The sequence below is a fragment of the Chrysemys picta genome, chromosome 1 (assembly GCF_011386835.1).
Source record: "Chrysemys picta bellii isolate R12L10 chromosome 1, ASM1138683v2, whole genome shotgun sequence".
NCBI lineage: Eukaryota > Metazoa > Chordata > Testudines > Emydidae > Chrysemys > Chrysemys picta.
Genome location: NC_088791.1, coordinates 102,652,383 through 102,676,262, shown reverse-complemented (window position 1 = coordinate 102,676,262; position 23,880 = coordinate 102,652,383). Strand labels below are relative to the sequence as shown.

The following is a 23,880-nucleotide window of genomic DNA, read 5'->3' as shown; positions in this document are numbered from 1 at the left end:
CCCGCTACCCGTTCTCCAACCCCCCAGCCCCCTTACCGTGCCACTCAGACCAGCATACATGCTGCCGTGCTCCCCCGCGGAGCCACAGCCCCATTTCTCCCCCCCACCCCCCACCCCGAGCACCTGCCTTCCAGATTTGAACACCTCAAAATTCAGGCGTGCTCAAGCTCAGTTTGGGCAGCTGTTACTTCATTTCTCCCAAATCAAATATACTGATCCACTGTAACTTGCTGTAGTAAAAGTAGGATAAAATTGAGCAAGAAATGCTTCCCAGTGGTTATTAGGACTGGAATTGCTATTTTCAAAAGCCATTGCCGTTTGTTTGTTTGTTTGTTTGTTTGAAAGGAAGACAGTGATATTGCATTGGCAAATTCCCCATAGAAACAAAGAGTGGAACAAAAGAATAATAAAGGCACCTCAACTTTTCCTCATTTATGTAGGACAGTCTTATAATATGCATCCAGATATCCTCCAATCACACAAGCTGAAAATTGTTCCACTTTACTGCAGTTCTTTATCCATATGGGAACCAATCCTGTCTGTGTTCTGTGTACATCCAAAATTCCTGCTGAATGACCCGCCCTGGGAGCGAGTTACCAGTGATCCAGGGCTGTGGCGGAAGGAGGGTGCAGGTGGGGGGGAGAGCCCAGGGCTGGGGCGGCAGGAGGTGTGTGTGCGGGGAGTAGGGGGGAGCCCAGAGCTGGGGCAGCAGGGTGTGTGGGTGGGAGGGTGAGAGCCCAGGGCTGGGGTGGCAGGGGGGTGCGGGTCGGGGGGGGAGAGCCCAGGGCTGGGGTGGCAGGGGGGTGCGGGTCGGGGGGGGAGAGCCCAGGGCTGGGGCAGCAGAAGGTGTGTGTGTGGGACAATGGCGGGGGGGTACGGGGGAGCGCAGAGCTGGGGCGGCAGGGAGGTGTGTGGGGGGAGAGCCCAGCGCTGGGGCGGCAGAGGGGTGCGGATCGGAGGGGGGGGGAGCCCAGGGCTGGGGCAGCAGGGGGGTGCGGGTGGTGGGGGAGAGTCCAGGGGGGCGGCAGGGGGGTGCAGCGAGGAGCCCAGGGCTGGGACAGGGGGCAGCCAAAACTTTTTTTGCTTGGGGCAGCAAAAAACCTAGAGCCAGCCCTGAACAGAACCAGCCAAAATGTCCCCCTCAAGCACTCAAACTTTGTAATTTAGAGGCGTAAGGGTGCAGTCAGTCCCTATCCACCTTCCTCCCCCCAACCCCTAATCCTATTTTGGAACTATGGAGAGCAAAAATAAATAATAAATAAGTGATCAAAGCAGATCCCTTAAACTTCCAATTATAACTATTTTCTTCATGCAGATGCAAGAAATAGCTTGGGTTTGTGTCTCCTTGTTATTTATTTTCTTTCCAGCAACTGATCCTCATGAAGTAAAGCTCTAAAAGTAAAAAAATAAATGTGGGAAACCTGTATCATTTCCTCATCAACAACCTGTTGACAATCTTGGAGCCCTTTCAAGATTTAGCTTTCCTCTCAATCTCCCTTCAGTTCAATATTAATACTGGCTGTTAATAGATATTTTACTGGTGACTTAAAAAAGGAAGTCAGTGGAATTAACAGTAATCCTTTATAATAATACTCTGAATTTTTATAGTGCCTCCCAGCTGAGTTCCTTGAAGCATTTTGAAATCACTAAGAAATTAACTAAGCTCAAAATTAAAAAGGAAAACGTATTATTATCCCCATTTTACAGATGGGAAAAATGAAGCACAAAGAGATTAAAGTCACTCAGGCTGTGCCAGGAATTGAACCCAAATCAAATGACTATTAGCTCTGTGCCATAGCCGCAAGGCCATCATACATGTATGAACTTATACATACACGTGCACGGAATTTGACCTCACATTTCCGATGTCACGTTGGTAACTGCTGGTGATAAATTAAGTTCTTTAAGAATATAAGAGCTCCCACACTGGATCAGATCCTGTCTCTGACAGTGGCCGTACCAGAGCTTCAAGAGGAGTGTACAGAACAGGGCAATTTTTGAGTGATCCACTCTTGTCTTCCACTCCTAGCTTCTGACAGTCAAGGTGTAGGGTTGCTGAGACTATGGGGTTGCGTTTCTGACCATCTTGGCTAATAGCCATTAATGGACCTATTCTCCAAGAACCCAGTTATTCTTTTGGCCATCACAACATCCCATGGTAATGAGTTCCACAGATTAGTAGTTGTTGTGTGAAAAGGTTTTTGTACTCTGTGAAAGGTAAATAACACTTTTTTCCCATACCACTCATGATTTTATAGACCTCTGTCATCTTCCCCCTTTTTCATCTCTTTTCTAAGCTGAACAGCCCTAGTTTTTTTAGTTTTTCCTTGTATGGAAACCATTCCATATCCTTGATCACCTTTGTGGCCCTTCTCTGAACCTTTTCCAGTTCCACCATACCTTTTTTGAGTTGGGCTGATCAGAGCTGGATACAGTATTCAAAGTGTGGGAGCACCAGGGATTTATATAGTGACATTATGATATTTTCTGTCTGATTTTCTATCCCTTTACTAATAGTTTCTAATATTCTGTTAGCCTTTTTGACCACTACTGCGCATTGAGCAGATGTTTTTCAGAGAACTATTCATGATGATTCCAAGATCTTTCTTGGTTGGTAAAAGCCACGTTAGAATCCATCATTGTACATGTATAGTTGGTATTATTTTTTCCAATGTCCATTACTTTGCACTTACCAGCATTGAATTTCATCTGCCATTTTGTTGCCCAGTCACCCAGTTTTGTGAGATCCCTCTGTAACTCCTCACAGCCTGCTTTGGACTTCTGAAAACTTTTCCACTTCACTCTTCACAATGTTTTCTGGATCATTAATGAATACATTGAAAAGCACAGGTCCTAGAACAGGTCCTTGGAGGACCCCTCTGTTCACCTCTCTTCATTGTGAAAAAGTGACCATTATTCCTACCCCTTGTTTACTATCTTTCAACCAGTCACTGATCCATTAGAGGGCCTACCCTCTTTATCCCATGGCTGTTTAGTTTCCTTAAGAGCCTTTGGTGAGGGACCCTGGCTTTCGAAAATCCAAGTACATTATATTGACGGGATCACCCTTGTCCACATGCTTGTTCACTTCCTCTGAGAATTCTAATAGATTGGTGAGGATGACTTCCCTTTACAAATGCTGTGTTGACTCTTCCACAACATATCACGTTCATCAATGTGACTGATAATTCTGTTCTTTACTGTAGTTTCTACCAGTTTGCTCTGTTAATTTGGCCAGTGATTTTAAGACTCCTTTTTCTTGTAGCTTAAAGGAGACAAAGCAGTGATAGGGCAGAGAGACCGAGAAGCACCTTGTGCATATGCATGCTTTGTGACAGTGTGTTTTTTGTAACATAGTTGCTCTAGAGTCTATTGTGGTAGAGAAAAGACAGGTCTTGGCTATAATGGGCACAAAGGGAATTTGTTTTATTGAGGCCACTGGACACAGACAGGAAGTTGTAGCCCTCCCTGGCTCTTTAGCAACCAGAGTAACTAACACAGCCTATGTTTTTTGTTCTGTGCTTGTACAGCGCCTGGCACAGTGGGAGAGCCTGGTTCAGACTAGGGCTCATCGATGCTACAGTAAATACAAATGTTAAATAATAATATCCTCAGCCACCAGTCCTCTTTGATCCCTTTACACCATGTAAGCCTGGTGGAAATGGGCCCTGGAGAATTCTGCTGCATAAGGATGTGCCAGAGACTGTAGAGATGCCAGAATGACTCTATGCCAGCCTCCATTGCTGCCCCTTTAGCGTAGTGGATATGCCAGGATGGGTCAGGGGAGCAGTGGGTGTGACTGGAGCATGCTGTGCTCTGGCTGGTCCAAGTTGTGGAACAGCCCCTAGTGGACCTAAATCAGAGAAGATCTGAGGCTCCTCTAATGCTGGAGTAGGCAGGGCCAGGAATACAGGAGGTGAAAAAGTTACTTAAATCCACTTTTGCACTCTCCTGACTTCTTTCCTGTTCAGGTAGAGCTCAGGAAAAACAAAGAATATTGTCCCAAGTTTCTTCTTTTCCTTGATACTTATCCACCCAAAACTCAATAGTCTGTACTTGTTGTAAATTATGGCAGTATTCTATAGACTGGATCAACCCCCTACGGCAGCAGTCCCCAAACTTTTGAGGATCGCAGCCTCCCCACCCCCTGTCCCCGCCCCCCCAGAGCCGGGAGCGGGCCGCAGCTCCTGGGGATGGGCGCGAACAGGGCTAAGGGGGCCGAGGCTGGGACCGCAGCTGGGGTTGGGTCTGGGGTCGGGACCAGGGCCGCAGCCAGTGGCCATAGCTGGGGCTGAGGGCCGGAGTGGAGCCGCAGTCAGGCTGTGGTGGGGGCCGACAGGCAGACCCACGTAGCCAGGTGCGGTTCTGCTCCCGGCCCCGCCCCCAGTTTTGGCCCTGGGCTGGGAACGGAGCCACAGCCAGTGGCCAAGGCCGGGGCTGGCGCGGGGCCGAGAATGCAGCTGGAGGTGGGACTGGAGCAGAGCACAGGGTAGGGAGGGGGCTGGGTGGTGCTACCTCCCCAACCCCATGGGTGCTGTCCCAGATCCCACAGTTTGAGGACCTCTACCCTACTGTAAGTTGCAATGTTTTGGAGCATTGCTATAGTATCTAATCATAGAATCATAGAATATCAGGGTCGGAAGGGACCTCAGGAGGTCATCTAGTCCAACCCCCTGCTCAAAGCAGGGCCAGTCCCCAGACAGATTTTTGCCCCAGATGTGATTTACCGCTATATTTAAATAAGGGCAGTAGCTGTCTCAAGATGTCACTGTGCCACTGGCCTCATTTTAAAAACAAGCCCAAACCGAAAAATACTATGCAGCTCTCTGCAATAGTCCCACACTAGGCAAATGATTATCCTGCTTGCTCATGGGAGAGAAACCTAGCTTTCTTCAGACACGTGAACGTAAAGGAAATAATAAGCATCCTTCATCAGTCAGATAAGCTCTATTTATACATCATTGGGTGGGTTTTTTTCCTTTGTCGGTTTACATTTTTGACTCTTTAATTTAATTTCCTCACTTACAGGCACCCAGCTGTCTGGGCTTCATCCATAGATAAGTGGCTCTGTGTATAATAGCAGCAGCCAGGATTTGCTTTGCTTTTCTCGTACCCAGCAGAAGCAATATGCTTTATATAGACTCAGCAGGATCCCCCCCACCCCCCGGCTCAATTACTTTGTCTAGGTGCTCAGCTGGGATTTTTTGGTGGAAATCGAGCACCTAATTCCCATTAGGGTGACCAGACATTCAGATAAAATCGGGACCATCCCAATATTTCGGGGTTTGTCCCGCATCCCGACCAATCTTTGGTCGGGACACAGTTTGTCCCGATATCTGCTGGCGGTGCTGTTTGTTTTTGTTTTGTTTTGTTTGTTTTTTTGCATTCCCCTCCCTGCGCCCCCCCCATGTGTCCCGATATTTTCTTTCCCTCATCTGGTCACCCTAATTCCCATGGGCTCCTTTGAAAATCCTGACCCAAATGTCTTGTACAAAATAGTCTCTATTTTGAGGAATGGGGTACGATGGGGGATCAACTTTTGTAGTTATCATTCATTTTAAGTTCCAGGTCCCTTACTCATTGTAAAAGGTCCGTGTGATGCTATCTGACCGCTTCAGAACCAGGCAGCCAAAGGGAAGACCAAATGTGACCCTAGTGTTGCCATCTCTTGCAATTTTATCGCAAGTCTTGTGATATTTGGTGTTTTTTCTTAAATCCCTAAGCTCTGGTGAATTAAGTTTCTAGCTCTCATGATTCCAGAGATAAACATGAATGCTGGCTCAAATGCCAGGAGGGAACTAAAAAGAACTCAGAATGTATTGTTTTTAAAATCTTGTGATTTTAAAGCCAATGTCATTAAATTTGGGACCTGACTCATGATGTTTGAACAACTGGGGTTGGTAGAACTGTAAATATTGGTAGCTGCCTTTGTCTTTACTGCACAGACTTTGTACAGAGAAACTACACAGTCTCAATATGCAGTGCTCCATCTTGTTCCTCACCGAAACCCCCTCAGATCATGATAGAGCATTCGTTATTAGACCTGTGTGCTCTGCACGTCACATCTGCTACTACAGCAGACATTGGGTGCAATGTATTTGGAAAACTAGGGGGGTTGGAGCAAGTTGCCAGTGGGCATAGTTTGGACACCTCTGTATCGCTAAAAATGAAGTTTTACTCTGAAGAATCACTTGGTAAAAATAGCATTGGGTGGTGCCATGTTTGTGTCCCAGTGGCTTGCAGATCAAATGTGCTCCATTTCAGGGCTGGTTCAAACACCTCTGTGCAACACTACAGTCACTCAAGGCCTCTCCATTATTGTGTGTCCCATTCTACCCCAGAGTTTACCGTTAAAACTAGATGCTGGATCAAGCTTTAAAAAAGGAAGGAAAAAGAACAAAATGTTGGGTGCAGGGAAAATCTGGTGGGGAGGGTGATAGGATAGTAGCAGACATAGGCTACAGAGACTAGTGGAAGCAGGTAGCACTGGAAAGGTAGAGGAGAGATACAGGGACAGACTGTGGGAGGAAAAGGGAAGGATCAGGGACAGGAAGCAGCAAGCAACATTAAGTGGCAAGACAGGGCCAGGAACTAGTGAAAGAGGCCTCCTTGTAAAGCAGAAGAAGCTACAAACCGTTGTCCAGGCCTGGATGATTTGGGGTCCATCAGGTAAAGGCTCAGAATTTTCTCTCTGCCTTCCTGTGGAGGTCTCCTCCCACCCTGTGTCCCCAATTCCATAGGCAGTTAGAAATGACCCTACTCAGTTTACAAGTAAATTACATATTTTCTAACTGCTAGCCATGTAAACCCACCCTAAGATCTGAGAGTTAAGATGGATTCTTTCTGCTTCTGCACAATCACCGGTAAAAAAAGATTCCCTGTGCCAAATTCTGTCCTCTGTTACACCTGTGCAGTCCCATTGGAACCTAGTTAGCATGATGCATGAGCCAGAATATAATCTAGCTCACTCTCCCGCAATTTCTTTAGCTCTGCAGGACTGATATGGTTAAAAAACAAAAAAAAGAAAGAAAACTCATTTTTAGTAACTAGTCAGCAGCCGTGACTGAATATGAACAAACCGCTGACTAAAAGGGTTCAATTTCCATACTCACTTTCTCAATTAGAACTGCACTTTATATCCCAGATCCTCAGCTGGCATAAATCGGATGTTGCTTCATTGACTTCAGTGACGCTGTGCCAAATTACATCAGCTGAGAATCTGGCTCCATGAGTTTAATCTTTTTAAATCTCTTTTTCTATACTTTTATGTATGTATCTTCCAGAAAGACACAATTCTCAACTTTTCTCCCCTCTTAAGGGTAGTTAAGATGTGCAGTTGGGGCAGACAGGCATTGGGTAAGTTAAATCATTAACAGAGGGACAGCCATTCCATGTTTCTACAGAAAGAGAAAACAAGTAGCATGGCCGAGGAAAGCGCAGACACAAGAAGTGCTGAATGTGGCACCATTAGGGCCTCACTAAATCCAAGTGTGAAGAAGATTAGGGAAATCAGAGTGCTTTCTCCGTATGGGTCTGAGTCAGAGCAGGGGGAAAAGAGAAGAACTCCTCAAGCAGACCTCTGTTGGGCTATGCTGTAGCCATGTTTATACAAGTATCTAGCAGGGCTTGTCACACCAAACCCTGTGACTGAATTCTCAGTGCGACTTGGGGGTGGTTTTTGGACTGGTTAACCATTAGTGTAAAGGATCCTCTCTGGGATGAAGGAAGAGGATGCAAAAGTTCTTTTAAGTACAGTCAATTCTAGTCAATACTGATAAATCCTAAATTCTTTTATTATTGATATGACATACAGCAGGTGCTTTCTAGAGCAAATAAAAAGATCTGACTAGAGGTGATTAGGAAATGAATTTTATTTACCACATTCAAACTTCAAAAAAAAATGTTTTACTGGATTTTTCAGATTTTCAATGAAACCCTGAAAAATTTCAGCACAAATGGAGATTTTCTCACATTTTGTCCAAAATTTGTTTTTGTCTAATAATTTTTGACAAGCTCTAGATCTGACATGTTCCATTCCCTGAAAATCTAAACAGTCCCGTTTAAGAAATGATGCAACAAACGAGAGTAATAAAAAAATGAACCTTATTCGGGAAAGCACAAGCTAGTGCTTACTTGACTAGGAACCCTTTCTTGCATTAGGGCCAGTGCGAGGGGAAAGGGAAAGGATAAGGGTTACAGTGATAAGATTGGGCACTTACACTACTCAGTTCTGGTATGTGCACATCTCAGTAGTAATTTAATTTATTATGTTTTAAAACAATATATTTGAAAATCATTTCCTCTTTGGGGCCCTGAACCTGCACTGTAGAGGTTACTGGGAGTTTTCCCATTGACTTCAATGGGAGCAGGATCAAGCCCTTACATTCCTGCTAGGCATTGGGTTCAGGGTCTGTATCAAGAGATGCCTGAAATGCTGAAAAGCATGCAGCTCCCTGCTTTGCCTTAGATATTTGTGGCATCATGACCTCTGCAAAGACAAACACAAAGCTCTGACTTAGCGTCTTTGTAGCTAAAAAAACAAACGAAGACCTTTTCTGTTTGCATTTCAGATGTATGTAAGTGCTAAGCACTATTATTATTTTATATCATTTTAAGGCTACACATTCATGGCCGAGTTCTGCCTGCTTTAGTCACACGAGTAGGGCTTTGAAGTCAATGGGAGCTCTGGCTGCTCAATGCCTTTGAAAATCAGGCCACTTATTTAGGTGTCTAAATATGGACTTAGATGATCAAGTTGGAAAATATTATTATTTACCTGCAGAACCTCAAATGAGGGAGGATTATTAACTAATTAATGTTTGTTAAACACTGTGTATTTCTGTAATATCTTCCACCTGAGGTTTTCAAAGTGTTATTATTTAACATTTGTTATTGTACCTCACTTAATGGTTGTAAGGGGCTTTGGAGGCCTCAGGTACTACATACCTGTGACATAGCATGAAAACTGCCCTAGCTTTGTCAACATGAATCATAATTACACTGAGTGATGGGGAACCTTACAATAGTTTTTTACTGGTTGCCTACCTACTAATTCACAAAAGTCTGATGCAGCAATGGAAAGTCTCCCATGGAAGTCACTGGATCAGGCCCATAATTTGGAATCTACAGTAGGGTGATTTACCAACGTTTTTTTATTTAAAAAAAAAAGCATTTCAGTTCTCCTTAAAAGTTGGACTGTTCACTCTATGGCATGTTTCATCATGCTGCATGCATGGGGCAATGTTATCTTTCAGTCCATAGAGCTGTACAGCATGCAAAGCCACAAATATGAGGAAAGATTGGGGTTGGACCAACCCACGTGATGGTCTCTATTTGTAGCATGGAAATTCACACTGATCCCTTTTAACATAAACATAAATGTGAGGAAATGAACATTTGATTAAACTAAACACACAGGTCTTTTACATCCAGGACCCTAATTTAAAGCACAGTCACCTCCATACAGAAAATAGCAGCTGGAGGAGGAATTATTTAATTTAATCATCTGGCTCTTATGTGACACAGTGAATGTCTGCTGAGAGAAGGGGAGAAAAACCCTCCTCTTTATTCTAGTAACCACCGAGGAACACTTGCATGGCAGGAAAGATTAAGTCCTGCATGAAGTACAGTACTTAATGTGCTTTGGACTAGTGACATGCCCTTCGGACAGACCTACCCCAGTTTTATAATTCTCTCATCGAGACTTTTGGACCTCTGGCAGTCCTTTCTCCTGTTTTAGTTCCTCCCTGCCTCCCTCCTGCTGGGATACTTCACCATTCAGAATTTCCACCACCCAAGTAGAAATTTTCATAGTGTCAGACAAGCTTAGCGAGAGACTCTTAATCTCTGCAGACTGAGGCAAGCCTAGGGAGAGAACTGAAGTGACTTTCCAGGTTGTGTGAGAATGTTTAAAGGATGCCAGAAATAGGCTATCCCTATACTCTGTCACACTGACCCACTACAAGCATAATGGGCAATGGTTGTCTCAAATGTTCAGCTAGCTGGAATTCAACAGTTTTTCTCGGAGTAAAGGAAACAGTTTATGGAAAAGAACTATTCTCCCTCCCCCACCCCCCAAGTTAAAAAAAATGCCAATGGACAGAAGACAAATTCTAAAACCCACCTGATTGGGCACTCTCCAGTTATAATAAGGTCCTTATACAACAAGGGCCAAATTCTGCCACCTCCTCCATGGCTGTGGAAGAATCCAGAAACAGCAGAACCTTCCTTTATCTCTCCCTCTCAAATTTGGTTATTCTGGCTTAGTATATGGGGGAGTACTTATGCCCAAGAAAATCTGTCCTTCAAACCAGGAGGCTGGTGCCTCCAGAAGTTCCTGTGTGGTTGAAGCCAGAATTGGTTTACAGAATTTCTTTCTCCTCTTTTGGTTTGTAACCTGCCTCTGACCTGCAGTAAAATAAACCAACCTAAAGTCTCTCTCTTCTGCTTACTTTAGATTGTACTTTATTCTGCATTCATTCACCCATAGGTATGGATGGTAAACTAGGTGTTTAGGAATTTCTGCCTGTTTTTGTTAGGGATGCATGCATATGTGTTTGTTTTTCTGTTACAGAAAAATCATTGTATCTCATTGAATATTTCCATTTGAACTATCAGGCTGCGATGACCTTTTCGTACAGTACAAAGGCAGCCTGCTGTAGGTAACTCTTGTCCATCCTCCATCAAGAACTGGAGTTTTTGAGTCCAAGGAAGGCCTAATTGACACCAGGTGGAGTCAAAGCTGCTGTAAATTTACACCTTCTTCTGGCTTCTTTATCAGGATTGTCACACCAACTTAGACTCCCACTGGACTGTCATATAAACACTTACTTATGGCCAGTTTTTCCTTACACTTATACCAATGCAACTGCAGGTCTTTAGTGGATTTACACCTGTGTAGCTGAGAGGATTTGGCTTTTAGACACCCACTCACTTGCAGGGCCGGTGCACCCTATTAGGCGACCTAGGCGGCCGCCTAGGGCGCTAGCATTTGGGGGCGGCATTTTCTTCGGCAGCGACTGCAGCGGCTGGATCCTCGGCTGCCCCGGTCGGCAGCGGCATTTAGATGGAGGGAGCTGGGGCAGAGGGGTGTGGGGAGGGCCGCCTGCAGCAAGTAAGGGGCGGGGGGGCGGCACGCAGGGGAACTCCCCGCCTCAGCTCACCTCTGCTCCGCCTCCTCCCCTGAGCATGCAGCCCCGCTCTGCTTCTCTCCCTCCTAGGCTTGCGGCGCCAAACAGCTGTTTGGCGCCGCAAGCCTGGGAGGCAGGAGAAGTGGAGCAGCGACGGCATGCTCAGGGAGGGGGTGGAGCAGAGGTGAGCTGGGGTGGGGAGCTGCCGCACGGCTCCCCTGGGCGGGGGGGGGAGCTGCCACTGGGGAGGCGCCTCAGGGCGGAGGGGGGGTGGGGAGCTGCCGCAGGGCTCGGGGAAGGGGCAGAGCAGAGGTGAGCTGGGGTGGGGAGCTGCCGCATAGCTCCCTGGGGGGGGGTGGAGAGCTGCCACAGTGGGGGTGCCTCAAGGCAGGGGGGATGGGGAGCTGCCGTGTGGGGGGGGCGCCTCAGGCCGGGGGGGGGGGGGGGGTGGCGGGGAGCTGCCACAGGGCTCGGGGAGGGGGGATGGCGCAAGGTGGAAGTTTCGCCTAGGGTGCGAAACATCCTTGTGCCGGCCCTGCTCACTTGTCAGTGTATAACTTATATAACACATCACCTCCGAATTTGGTCCACTGAATGTGCACCTGAGTAGGCCTATGCTGGTGTAACTCGTGTGACAATGAACAAGAAGAGAGGGGCATAGCAAGGAAAGCAACTAAAACAAGAGTGTAAGAAGGTGTGAGTTACAGTAGACTACAGCTTACTTTCAGCTACACCTTTTTAAACCTTCTTCTAGCTCCTTGGAGTGTAAATTACACCAGCTCACACTTACTCCCTTACTGAGGTGTAATTGACTATAAGAAGGTCTAAGTATGTATAAGGGTAAAAGCTAGAAGCTGGGACTGGACGACAGGAGATGGATCACTTGGTAATTGCCTGTTCACTCCCTCTGAAGCATCTGGCACCAGCCACTGTTGGAAGACAGGACACTGGTCTGTATGGACCATTGCTCTGCTCCAGTATAGCCATTCTTATGTCCTCATTCACTTTTTTTAATGCTTTGCATTTTGTTGTGACTGATTTTGACTTTAAAACCTCTGTATCTAAATCATAGCATAAATCGGAAGTCCAGGCTGAAATCATATGTCCTATGACAGATTAAATGTATTGGATGGAGGCAAGAATACTTGTAAAAAGAAGAACAGGAGTACTTGTGGCACCTTAGAGACTAACAAATTTATTAGAGCATAAGCTTTCGTGGACTACAGCCCACTTCCGAAGAAGTGGGCTGTAGTCCACGAAAGCTTATGCTCTAATAAATTTGTTAGTCTCTAAGGTGCCACAAGTACTCCTGTTCTTCTTTTTGCGGATACAGACTAACACGGCTGCTACTCTGAAACCTAAGAATACTTGTGGCAGTCATTACACTCTGAATCACTTTGGCTACTGCATAGAGTTTTTTAACCCTATGCTGTAGTTGTAATGAAGGCAAATAATTTGTTTTTTCTCCTCCCACAGTAGTATCCATGTAGAGCTGCTGAGTTTTTCCAGATGGGTGACAGCATGTTGAATCCCGACCGTATCCACTGGGAAACATAGCAAGAGAGGTTTGATTTTGAGGAAGTTTCTGTTGCCTGTAGCAAACACTATTGATTGAATTCTTTCTGTACAAGCCAACTCCAAGGTGGCAGATCTGAGTTTGCAGTCTTCCCTGGTCAAGTCACCCCCCGTTTCACCCCCTGAGACACTGAATGTTGTAGGAGTGCTTTGGTGTAGAACTTAACAGACATTCAAGTACTTCAGTGTGACTAGTAAAATCTAAGGAGGGGCGAGCTGCTTCCATCAAGCAAGCAGTTGTTAGGCTTAGGCTATCTTCATTCATTGATATGCACACTAAGTGCCATGGCTCTTCTCTAGCCATGCCTGTCTTGATAAGGTTATTAAAAAGGTTGTAGAGGGGCAGCTCTAACATTATCTGGTGTTCTCAGGTTTCTTTGGCCCCTGTCAGTCTGGGTATGGCACACAGGCAATTCTGGTAGTGTTGAGAGATTATCTGCTCCTAGCAGTGAGCAAAGGTCAAGTGCCCAAGCTGATTCTTTGATCTATTAACAGCCTTTGAGCCATATGATCAAGAAATGTTGTTCATTTATTTGTGGACCTTGGCTGAGGTGGATAGGGTTGCTCTGCAGCAATTTTGCTCTCTCCTTTCTGAGAGGTGCTCGAGGTTGACACTGGCTTATTGTTTACGTACCCGAATTTCTGTCCCCCTCCTGTCCAGCATTTATTGAGGGGATGGTAAAGTGATTTGGTCTGACCCAGATGGTGCAGTTTCCTGGCTGTCCCAGGGCCTGACCAAGAGAGGAGTTTGGGTGAACATAAGATGGCTCAAATTCATTCCAGACAAGATGGAGGGGTTGCTGCGTGGCAGGAGAAACATGCACAGCCCATGCAAGGGCAGCATTTGCTCCCATTACTGTGAAGTGTGTCCACCCTTTGTCAGGTAGATTTGCTGTTTGGTAGCACTTCCCTAGCCATTTACTGCTGGATTCACAGTTAGTGCTGGTGGACAGAACCACCATTTTATTAGACACGTGACCTGATCTCTCTGATGTGAACCTCATCACAGTCATGCATGCTCCTGTGATCTCAAATTTGGATTGTTGGGACTACCCTTCTGGGCTCCTCCAAAGCTGCAGCAGAAGGAGACTGTCAAGTTACTCAGCAGTGTTAGTTATAAGGAATATATTATCTGTGGCCTCTGGAGTCTTCACTGGCTTCCAATTCAATTCCTGATGCAATTCACTCTGTATATTTTCAAGTATCAGAGAGTATGCACATGTAGTAAGTCATGGAGCTACAGTGATTTACACGAGCTACGGATCTAGCCAACAGTTCCCAATGGATATAGCTCATAAAAACACAGTAGGCACTAACTGGCCCCTTATTTGTCTTCTCAACAGAGAGGACAAATACTGAATGAATCCTGGTGACTGAATTACCCTCTCACTGCTAGAGAGGTCCTTCCAAGTCATGATGGAGACACATTGGTAGGGCAGCGTGAGAAATTTGTATGGCATCTGCTGTGCTTGTGTAGACAAAGAGAAGACTTGAGTTTCCACTGCTGTTAATCCAGTTTCTTAAACCAGTGCTAAATTCCCTTTCATTTTGTTTTTTTCCAATTTTTCTCGCTGTATCCACTTTTCCACAGACTAGAACAGCTGATCTATGTGTAAGGAGTCTATTTGTTTTCACTAATATTTAGTAGTCCTACCGCTATGCTTACTGCATGTTTGGATTGCCATTAGGAAGAGATTTATTTAGGAATTTACTTTCTTCTAGTAGCACTCAATATGCTTTCCAAAAAAAAATAAGGTTCAGGCCCTACCCTGAGGATCTTCCAGTCTAAAGTCAGACTGAGGGTATGGGGATAAGTGCATGTCTGTTAAAGACCCTCAATCCACAAGCTGATCTGCACATGCAGACTCCTGTGCCCACGTGGAGCTCCACTGAAGGTGCAGAGAGTGGAGCTCCATGCAGAAGTCTGCGTGAGGGGAACAGCTTTCAGCAGCCGGAGCTTAGATTGCATTAGTGCCCAAAATGCGTTCTCTATTTACATGGCCCTCAGCACTGTATTGTCTGATCCCTTTGCAATCTTTCATTAACTTTATCCTCACAACAGCTCTGTAAGGTAGGGAAGAACCATCCCCATTTTACTGATGGGGAACTGAAGCACAGGGTAGATGAAATGACTTGCCTGAGGTCCTGAGGTCATACAGGAAGCTTGTGACCAAGCCTGAAGTTGCTACCCTATCCAGAAGACCATCTTGCTTACTTCTTCAGTGTCTGGCAAGTTAGGCACTTTCTGGTCACAGAAAAAGGGTTGAAAAGCCCAAGGGAGAGATGATGGAGGAATGTGTTGCCCATAAACCTGAAAAATAAGCCAGTGAAACATATCCAAAAATACCTCACTGGATTACACTCATTTCTAAGTTAGTAAGGAAAAGATATAAAAACACTGTGAAAACTATTGACGTAAATCTTTGTGTAAGACAATGGTCACAACATTAAAATGTCTGGTGTTTTATTACATGCAATGTGGTGCCTCCTTTTTTCCTGCATTCTCCAAAAAGGAAGCTCTTTCTGGACTAAAACATACGCAGCCCTGAGTAACATTCAATGTACAGATGTGCTACACAGGGGCTTCAAGTGGCATCTTAGCATGACAACCTATTACCCTCTCAGACATACCTGCCAATATTTGAAAGCGGCAATTAAGGATATTTGGAGAGAAAAGCATATTTCAATGCCTTTGAAATGCAGTGGGCTAAAAGTTTTTTTGAGAGAGGGAGTCGAAAAACAAATGGAAAATATTTTGTTAAAAATATATCAGGAATGTCCCTCCTAAATAGGGATGTTTGGCTTTGGGGACGACACACAGTCCAAGATCAGACCGTGCGCACAGCTGCTGAAGTAAGTTCAGCTACTTTGAAGTTAGAAGCAAGGAAATGCCGACAATTCTGTAGCATCTGACATATGAATTCACTGAGGTGCAAGTGAAAGTTGAGCTCACACTCTACTGCTATTGCCCGGGCTCTTTTTTCTTATGTAAACAAAACCAATTTTCTTCCTTGGAAAATCGTCTGTTTGTGCTGCTTTATTTTGTTTTCTAAACTGCTAATTCCCTAAAGGAACTGAGGCTATTTGAAATAGCATCCAAAATTTGGGAGATAATCAGTAAAAAACAAATATTAGCTTTTGTAAAACCTGGGAATTTTTCATTAAAAATTGGTAAACACAAAACAAAGGGCCTTAAATATATGTGCATCAAAGTGTAGACTTCTTTGCATAATCACAGAGAGGCAGGATGATCTTGTGGTCAAGGCACTGAATTTGGACTCAGGAGATCTGAGTTCATTTCCAGGCTCTGCACAGACTTCCCGTGTGATCTTGGGCAAGTCACTTAATCTCTCTAGGCCTCAATTATTTGTCTGCAAAATGGAGCTAATAATATTCCTTCCTGCCCATCCTTTGTTTGTCTTGTCTATTTAAACTGTCAGCACTTACTGTCTGTTTGCACAGCACCTAGCACAATGGGGCCCCAGTCTTGTTTTGAGGCTGTTGGCACTATAGTAATAGAAATAACAACAATAAATGATTGTTGCTGAAGTAAGGGACAAAATGCATATTGTATTGACTAGAGATGAGACAGCCTTTAACATAAGAGAAGAGTGGTAGCCCTATTTGAGCCCAGTGTGGATTTGAATAACTGACATAGCCTCTCTGCCTCTATTTCCGTTCTGAAAAATGAGTGTAATAGAACTTATCTCCCTCATAGAAGGATCCGTCAGAGTTTGTACAGCCCTTGGAAAATCTGAAGTGGCACAATGCTGTCTTAGCTCTGAATAAAGGGGATGTTCTAACCTGGCCAGGCATTCTCATTTTATTGTACATATTGTCTGCATACCATCTGGAATTGTTCTCTGCTTAGTATTTTTAGAGTATAACATACATTTTTCACATGAAAATTCAATAAAATATGCATTATATATGAAAGCTGATGTAGTAAATGAAGAACGGACAGAATCCAGTCCCTGTTGTTAACCTCAGAGGCCCCAAATCTTCACAGTTTTAGTCTAGCTTGGCGTAAGTGCCTCTTGCCAATGCACTCCATGTCAGATTTTAGAAGAGATCCCTTAATTTAAACTGTACAGTACTCAGCTTTACTGGGGATCTTTTTAGATGTACTTTCTCTGCCCTCTGCTGACAGAACTGAATAGTAACACGTACGATCTCCGTGAGTTTTCCAAGACAAGAAATGGTGAGAGAAATGTTCCCTCTCTCTCTGTTGTAGGGCTGGAGCTTTATTTGTTTATTCTATTATTGTCCCTGTTGGCTCCTTTGTAAAATGTAAATTCATCGGGGCCAGAGTCGTGTTTGTTTATATGATGCTTTCTATCAACTGAATGTATACTTTCAGGGTTATGTAAATTAGGCCCAAATCAAGGTCTGCTACACAAAGAACAAATAAACTGGGTTTGCACAAGAGATCACCATGGGAGAAAACAGAATTCTCCCCCTCCCCCATTCCACTACTAGGGTCCATTGGAATAGCACAAGTTGTTGCCACTGTGAGGAATTTTGTAGTAAAAATCCAACTGGGCACACTGTGAGCCAACCCCCACAGCCTGCAGCTCCAGCAGTTTCCAGAGCTTAATTATCTCTTTCTTCCTTTTTCCCAGGATGTCCCTGACTACCAAAATGTCCAAGAGCTCCCTTACCTGGATATGGTGATTGCAGAGACACTGCGCATGTACCCACCTGCATTCAGGTATATCTTTCCCCTCTAGCTCCTAGAGAGTACATCATTAGATAAATACAGTGGAAATCTGTTTGGAAGCCCCATGCTCTTGGCCTCCATGTAGCTAAGCTATCAGTACTGCTCGGGCACTTGAGAGATACAATGGGGCCAAATGAATGAAGAATACTGGCTAAAGTTGGTCTACTTAATGCACCCTTTTCAAAGCCAGCTGGAGTCTCTTTTCACTGTTCTTCGGGTCCCCCAAGCCCAGGGGAAGCAGTATCTTTGAAGCAGACTAGCCTTAGGAAGTTAGATGGTTCTTCTTTGGTCCGCTTCAGAGATCTGAGTACAGAATTTGCATAGCCTACTGGCTGAGTAGGCCAGTCACCCCATTAAACCCCTGATCTTCTGAAGATTGTGCATGTCCCTTGCTGTATTCAAAAACATGAATTGTACTATGTGCTAACATTCTGCCCTAATACTTTATTATACCGTTACAGCTAACTCTAGTGCCCCCATTCAGTGGGTATTAGAAATTTTCCTTAACTGATACTAAAATATTTTCCCAGGGAGCTTAGATATGTTCATTTCAAAAAGGTGGAGGGGAATAAAGAAATTAGCAAACTGTGTAAAATCACAAAACTGTAACAGAACACAAGTCTCAGCTCTCAGGGTGGGATTTTCAGAAGCAAACTAGCATTCACCTAGCTCTGCTTCTATTGAAGTCAATGGTAAAGCTCCCCTTTATTTCAGTGGGAGTTGAGTTAGGCCAATGCTGAGCACTTTGGAAATCCTACTCTACGGTAACAAGTACCTTAAAATAGAATATCTGAATATTAACCCCTCTTTTACTTACCCCCAAGACAGGGGTAGGATTTTCCAAGATTTTCTGTGGAGGTGCACATGGTTGTAAGAGTTAATTATGCTTGCTCATAAACGACAACATTTTACTTTGAAATCCGTGGTATATAAATAGAAGTTCCTGTGCCTGTTAACCATCAGGGACATTTGAATTTCAACTCTGAAACACTGGGAAACAATCAAAGTTTGTCAGATGGGAAACAGAATTAGAAGAGAAGGAAGTTATTCTGAAGCTCCCATTGGTGTCATTTGTGGTTGTTCCCGATCTCTATCTAAGGCCCAGTGCATTGCAAAGATGCCAGTTACATAAGACAAGAATAGTGCTGTATTCCAGAATACAAAGAAATAGTGAAAATTCAATAGCAAATAAAATAATTTTACTACCACGAGTGAGAGAAATTTAAAAACAATCTGAATAAATAGAGAACTTCATTCTGCAGAGCTGGTGGTCCAGTACCTTTCACCAACATCCTATTCACTTTTCAGCAAAAGGGAGGACTTGACAATATTTTTTTCAAGGCTTTGGTTCTTAGTTATCTATTTTATTTAATTTTGTGTGAGAGAGAACATAATGCTGTGAATAGTGCCAAAGTGCCAGTCCTAGAGACTGGAATCTTCCATTTATTCACTAAATAGCTATAGGGCAGGCACCAGTAATCATAGATACTACGCCAGTCATGAGGTCACTACTGATCTGGAGAAAACACTTTTTATGGATGAGATAACAGTTTGGCCTCCAGAGTCCATGCAGTCTTTGGTTTCTGCTGAGACTGTTCATATATTATTATTTGTATTACTGTACCACCTACAGGCCCCCAGTCAAGATCAGGGCCCTGTTTTGCTTGGCACCATTCACACATATAGTAAGAAAGAGTCTTTAATTTGAAAAGCCTGCACACTAACTGGACAAAACAGATGAAGGATGAGAGAAAAGACGTATTATCCCCATTTTACACTTGGGAAATTGAGGCACTGAAAGATGAAGGATAAAATTTTCAAAAGCCCCTAAGTCTCATTTTCACACATGATTTAGGCACCTAGGTGCTTTTGAATTTTTTACCCTTCATCTTTTATTGCTTGAAATTCAATTGGACTTAGACATCTGAGTCACTTAGGGTAAAAATTTGCAAAAGCACCTACGTGGCTTGTGCAAGGTGACACAAGAAATGTGTTACAAAACCAGAAATTAAACCCCGATCTCGAGTGCTAGGCTAGCGCTTTAACTAAAAGACCATCCTTTCTCTCTAACAATTCTGGTAGCAGTTTCTGTGATTTCCAGCACTGGAACAATGTGTATAGTGGGGGTGCTGAGAGCCATTGAACCAAACTGTAAACCCTGGATATGATGGAAACCTCTTCAAGTCAGGGGGTGCTGAAGCACCCTCCACACCCCTAGTCCCAGCCCCTATAGGTTGTATCACAGTGGTCCCCAACCTTTTCAATGTGGCGGGTGCCTGACGACTAGCCGCCGAGGAGCGTGGCCACCGGACAAACAGCTGCCGAAATGCTGCCAAGAAGCAGCAACACCAACAAGCGTCGCCGCCGAAATGCTGCTGAAAATCAGCGGCATTTCAACGGAGACGCTTCTTGACGTTACCCTTCTCGGCGGCTGCTTTTCCAGCGGCTAGTAGGCGGGCGCACATAGATGCTATGGCGGGCACCATGGCGCCCGCGGGCACTGCGTTGGGGACCCCTGTTGTATCATAATTCATATGCATAAGGAGGCAGAATTAAGGTTGCACAGGCACCTTAATACTGGATTTCCTGACTTTTGATTTTGCAGCATTAATTTTTTCTACGAGTAATTTCCTATGTTTATAAAAAAGCAAACTGAAAAAAAAAACACCCAGAAATTCCATCATGTAGCATCATACTGATACCCACATGGACCATCATCATTGCTGGAACCTTGGATCCACTGCTAGGGTTGCCAGCTGTCTAATCACACAAACCCAAATACCTTTACCACGCCTCCTGCCCCGCCCCTTCTCTGAGGTCCCGCCCCACTCACTCTATCTCCCCTCCCCCCATCGCTCGCCCTCCCCCACCCTCACTCACTTTCACCAGGCTGGGGCAGAGGGTTGGGGTGTGGTAGGGGTTGCGGGCTCTGGGATGGGGCCAAGGGGTCAGAGTGTGGGAGGGGGCTCCAGGATCAGCCTGAGGCAGGGGGTTGGGGTGCAGGAGAGGGTGTGGAGTGCAGGCTTCCGCTGAGAGGCGCTTACCTGGGAGGGCTCCTGGGTGGTGGCGCAGCTCCCTTCCTGCCCTGGCCCCGCGCTGCTCCCAGAAGCAGCCAGCATGTCCCTTCGGCCCCTGGGAGCTGCAGAGTTAGCACTTGGGGCACACAGAGATACCCCTGTCCCCACTGGGAGCAGCATGGGGCCAGGGCAGGCAGGGAGCCTGCCTTAGCCCCACTGCGCCACTGGACTTTTAGTACCTAAAATCTCCCAGTTTGGCTTCAGTAGCCCCTGGGAGATAAGGCCTGATTCCGGAAGACTCCCGGCGAAACCGGGAGGGTTGGCAACCCTATCCACTGCTCAGACCTCTGCCTCCTGAACTGAGTAACTGGTTGATAGCAGTAGTAGGTTGCCATTCTGTCTGTGGACCAGCACTAGAGGGAGGTGAGACATTTTGCTGGTGGGTTTCATAGATATTTGCTGACAACAGAGGAATGGTGAGGCTCAGAATGGAATGTTTGGCTCCGTCCCAGGCTCTGGAGGGCAGTGTGTTCTTGTGGGCACAGACTCTTCTGTCCATTTCCCCCCAATCTTGATCCCTTCTGCCTTGTTCCCTCCTCAGTCCTCTCTCTTCCCCATTCCTGACTTTTTCATCCCAATTCCTTGCCCAGCCAGTTCCCAATCTCTCTACCCCTAGTTCAAGTTTCCATCTCCCACTTTTGTGTCCACCAACCTCCAGTACCAGGCACCCCCACCCCGCCAGGTTCCTTGTCTCACTCTGCTCCCCTCACCTCTGCATCCCCTCCCCTGGTCTAGTTTTTATCCCCTCTGCTTTCAAATCAGGATGCTTCCTCCCACTCATTGCCTGAGCGCAACAGGGGGGCATTGAGAGCACCGGAGAGACATGCTCCCTGTTCTCAGTTTGTGTCTGGAGCCAGCCTGCAGCAGCTCAGCTACAATTGCAGAAAAAGTCCTGCTCAGGCCTGGGCGGTAGCATGCACAGTGCAGACAGAATCTTTGGAGATTTTTAGCTATTAAACTCTAGCAAGTCTCGACAGAGCCTATGCAAACTGCAGTTTTTCAAAGTCTTATAACTTGGCCCATTTTCACAAAGACAGCAGCAATACAGCCCTGATACAAAGGGCAACCTCTCCCAAATTTCAGTCCCTGCTCCAGAATATGGGGATGCTAGCACTTCCCAAAGAAAACGTCACCAGAATTTTTTAACGTGGGCAAAACAATATATTTTCCCCTTAGCCTCGTTCTCAGAAACAACGGAACTATTTTGGCTGACATTTTCAAAAATTTCAGCTTGAGGCAGATGCCTGGCATGGGAAATTAGAGTCCAAATGGAAAGTTTGACAAAGTTATAAGCAAGTGAAAACAGGGTCTAATAATGGGAAATGTCAGGTAACCTTAATAATAGTGCTACCAGACCCACCTATAGCAGCAACAGTTACCAATTTGGGGTGGATGAAGTCTAGCGCTGCAAGGATCCATATTTCATTTGCAGTTCCCCGAAAAGTCCATGCTCTCTATTTTTCTGGTGAAGATGATTGTAAACACCCTTTGTGTGGCAAGCAACTGCTGCTCTGCTTATCTACCAGTGACCACTGTGACGGGTTGGATCACAGAAACCCCCTTGCGGCTGCCAACTGATGTGACAAGACTACTACTGCCAGCTTGGGACTCCAGAACCCTGCCTGGTTGTGCCAGACACGCTGGCCAGCCACAAACACAGACCCAGGTCTGAACCACATCCCACAGTCTGCAAGCTTAACTGAAAGCAGCTTAAGAAGTGTTCCTGTCTTTAACACTCAGATGCCCAACTCCCAATGGGGTCCAAACCCCAAATAAACGCATAAATTGTTCATCCTCTATAACACTGATAGATATGCACAGCTGTTTCCTGTCCCCTCCCCCCAGATATTAATACATACTCTGGGTTAATTAATAAGTAAAAAGTGATTTTATTAAATACAAAAAGTAGGATTTAAGTGGTTCCAAGTAGTAACAAACAGAACAAAGTGAATTACCAAGCACAATAGAATAAAACATGTAAGTCTATGCCTAATACAATAAGACAACTGAATACAGATAAAACCTCACCCCCAGATGTTTCAATAAGCTTCTATCACAGACTGGACGCCTTCCTAGTCTGGGCAGAATCCTTTCCCCGGTACAGCCCTTGTTCCAGCTCAGGTGGTAGCTAGGGGATTTCTCATGATTGCAGCCCCTTTGTTCTGTTCCACCCACTTATATATTTTTTGCATAAGGCGGAAATCCTTTGTCCCTCTCTGGGTTCCCACCCCTCCTACTAAATGAAAAAGCACCAGGTTAAAGATGGATTCCAGTTCAGGTAACATGATAACATGTCACTATAAGACTTCATTACCCACTTGCCAGCACACACGTATACAGGAAGACTTACCAGTAAAACAGAGCCATCTACAGACAATGGTCCTGGTTATTGGGAGCCATCAAGATTCCAAACTATCATTAATGGCCCACATTTTGCATAATTATAATAGGCCCTCAGAGTTATATTTCGTATTCCTAGTTTCAGATACAAGAGTGGTACATTTATACAAATAGGCTGACCACACTCAGTAGATTATAAGCTTTGTAATGATACTTTACAAGAAACCTTTTGCATGAAGCATATTCCAGTTACATTATATTCACACTCACTAGCATATTTTCATAAAATCATATAGAGTGCAACGTCACAACCACCATCTTGCTTCCCTTATCATTGTAAGACCAACAGAGATGACTTATTCTATGGCTGCTTTCAACACCCTGCCTTTGTACTTTTATTCTTACTCATTTGGGGTCGGTGACATTTAACTGTTGCAGGTTTACTCGGGAGACATCGAAGGACTGCGTAGTGATGGGACAGCATATTCCAGCTGGCGCTGTAATAGAAATTGCAGTTGGACCTCTACATTATAACCCTGAGTTCTGGCCAGAACCTGAGAAATTCATCCCTGAGAGGTATGTGGGATAATGCTCATCATCTCTTGTACCATTGTCCTTATTTAGACCATTTAGAACAAAGTCCTGCCTTACATGCTGTTTCCTGTGTGGCTAATAAAAAAGAGCCCTATGTGTGTAAGCACTTTGCTCCCAGGATGCTGATGCCATGCACTGGAAGTGCATTCAGTGTATGGATATTCAAGTGAACACACCAAGCAACCCCCTTTGCTGCATAATTCCTGAACCCAACACAGCCCCAGCAATCAGCTGTTAACGTGGAGTGGATAGACACTATATCCAGCATCACCTCCACCAAAGTAGTTGCCTACTGGTAGATGAGACTTAAATAAGAAGCAATGCCATGTCTGTGGTTGCCTACTTGGCATGGGTATAACCTGTTCCTGTTCAAATGCTGCTCCTTTGGCCACTCCTGGATATAGAAATTCTGAAGAAAAATAGGCTACCCATTGTATTCATTTGC

At 45.0% G+C, this 23,880-nt stretch overlaps 1 protein-coding gene across 10 annotated transcripts in view; it reads left to right on the top strand.

The window, feature by feature from the left end:
• Window positions 1–23,880, top strand: part of TBXAS1 (thromboxane A synthase 1) — a 340,570-nt gene that overhangs the window by 303,753 nt on the left and 12,937 nt on the right. For all 10 annotated transcript variants that reach the window (XM_008171140.4, XM_042851580.2, XM_065565466.1 and 7 more), the window contains 2 exons: window positions 17,327–17,415; window positions 23,280–23,417. In XM_008171140.4, coding sequence (XP_008169362.2) covers window positions 17,327–17,415; window positions 23,280–23,417 — 227 coding nt within the window. The remainder of the gene's footprint in view (window positions 1–17,326; window positions 17,416–23,279; window positions 23,418–23,880) is intronic.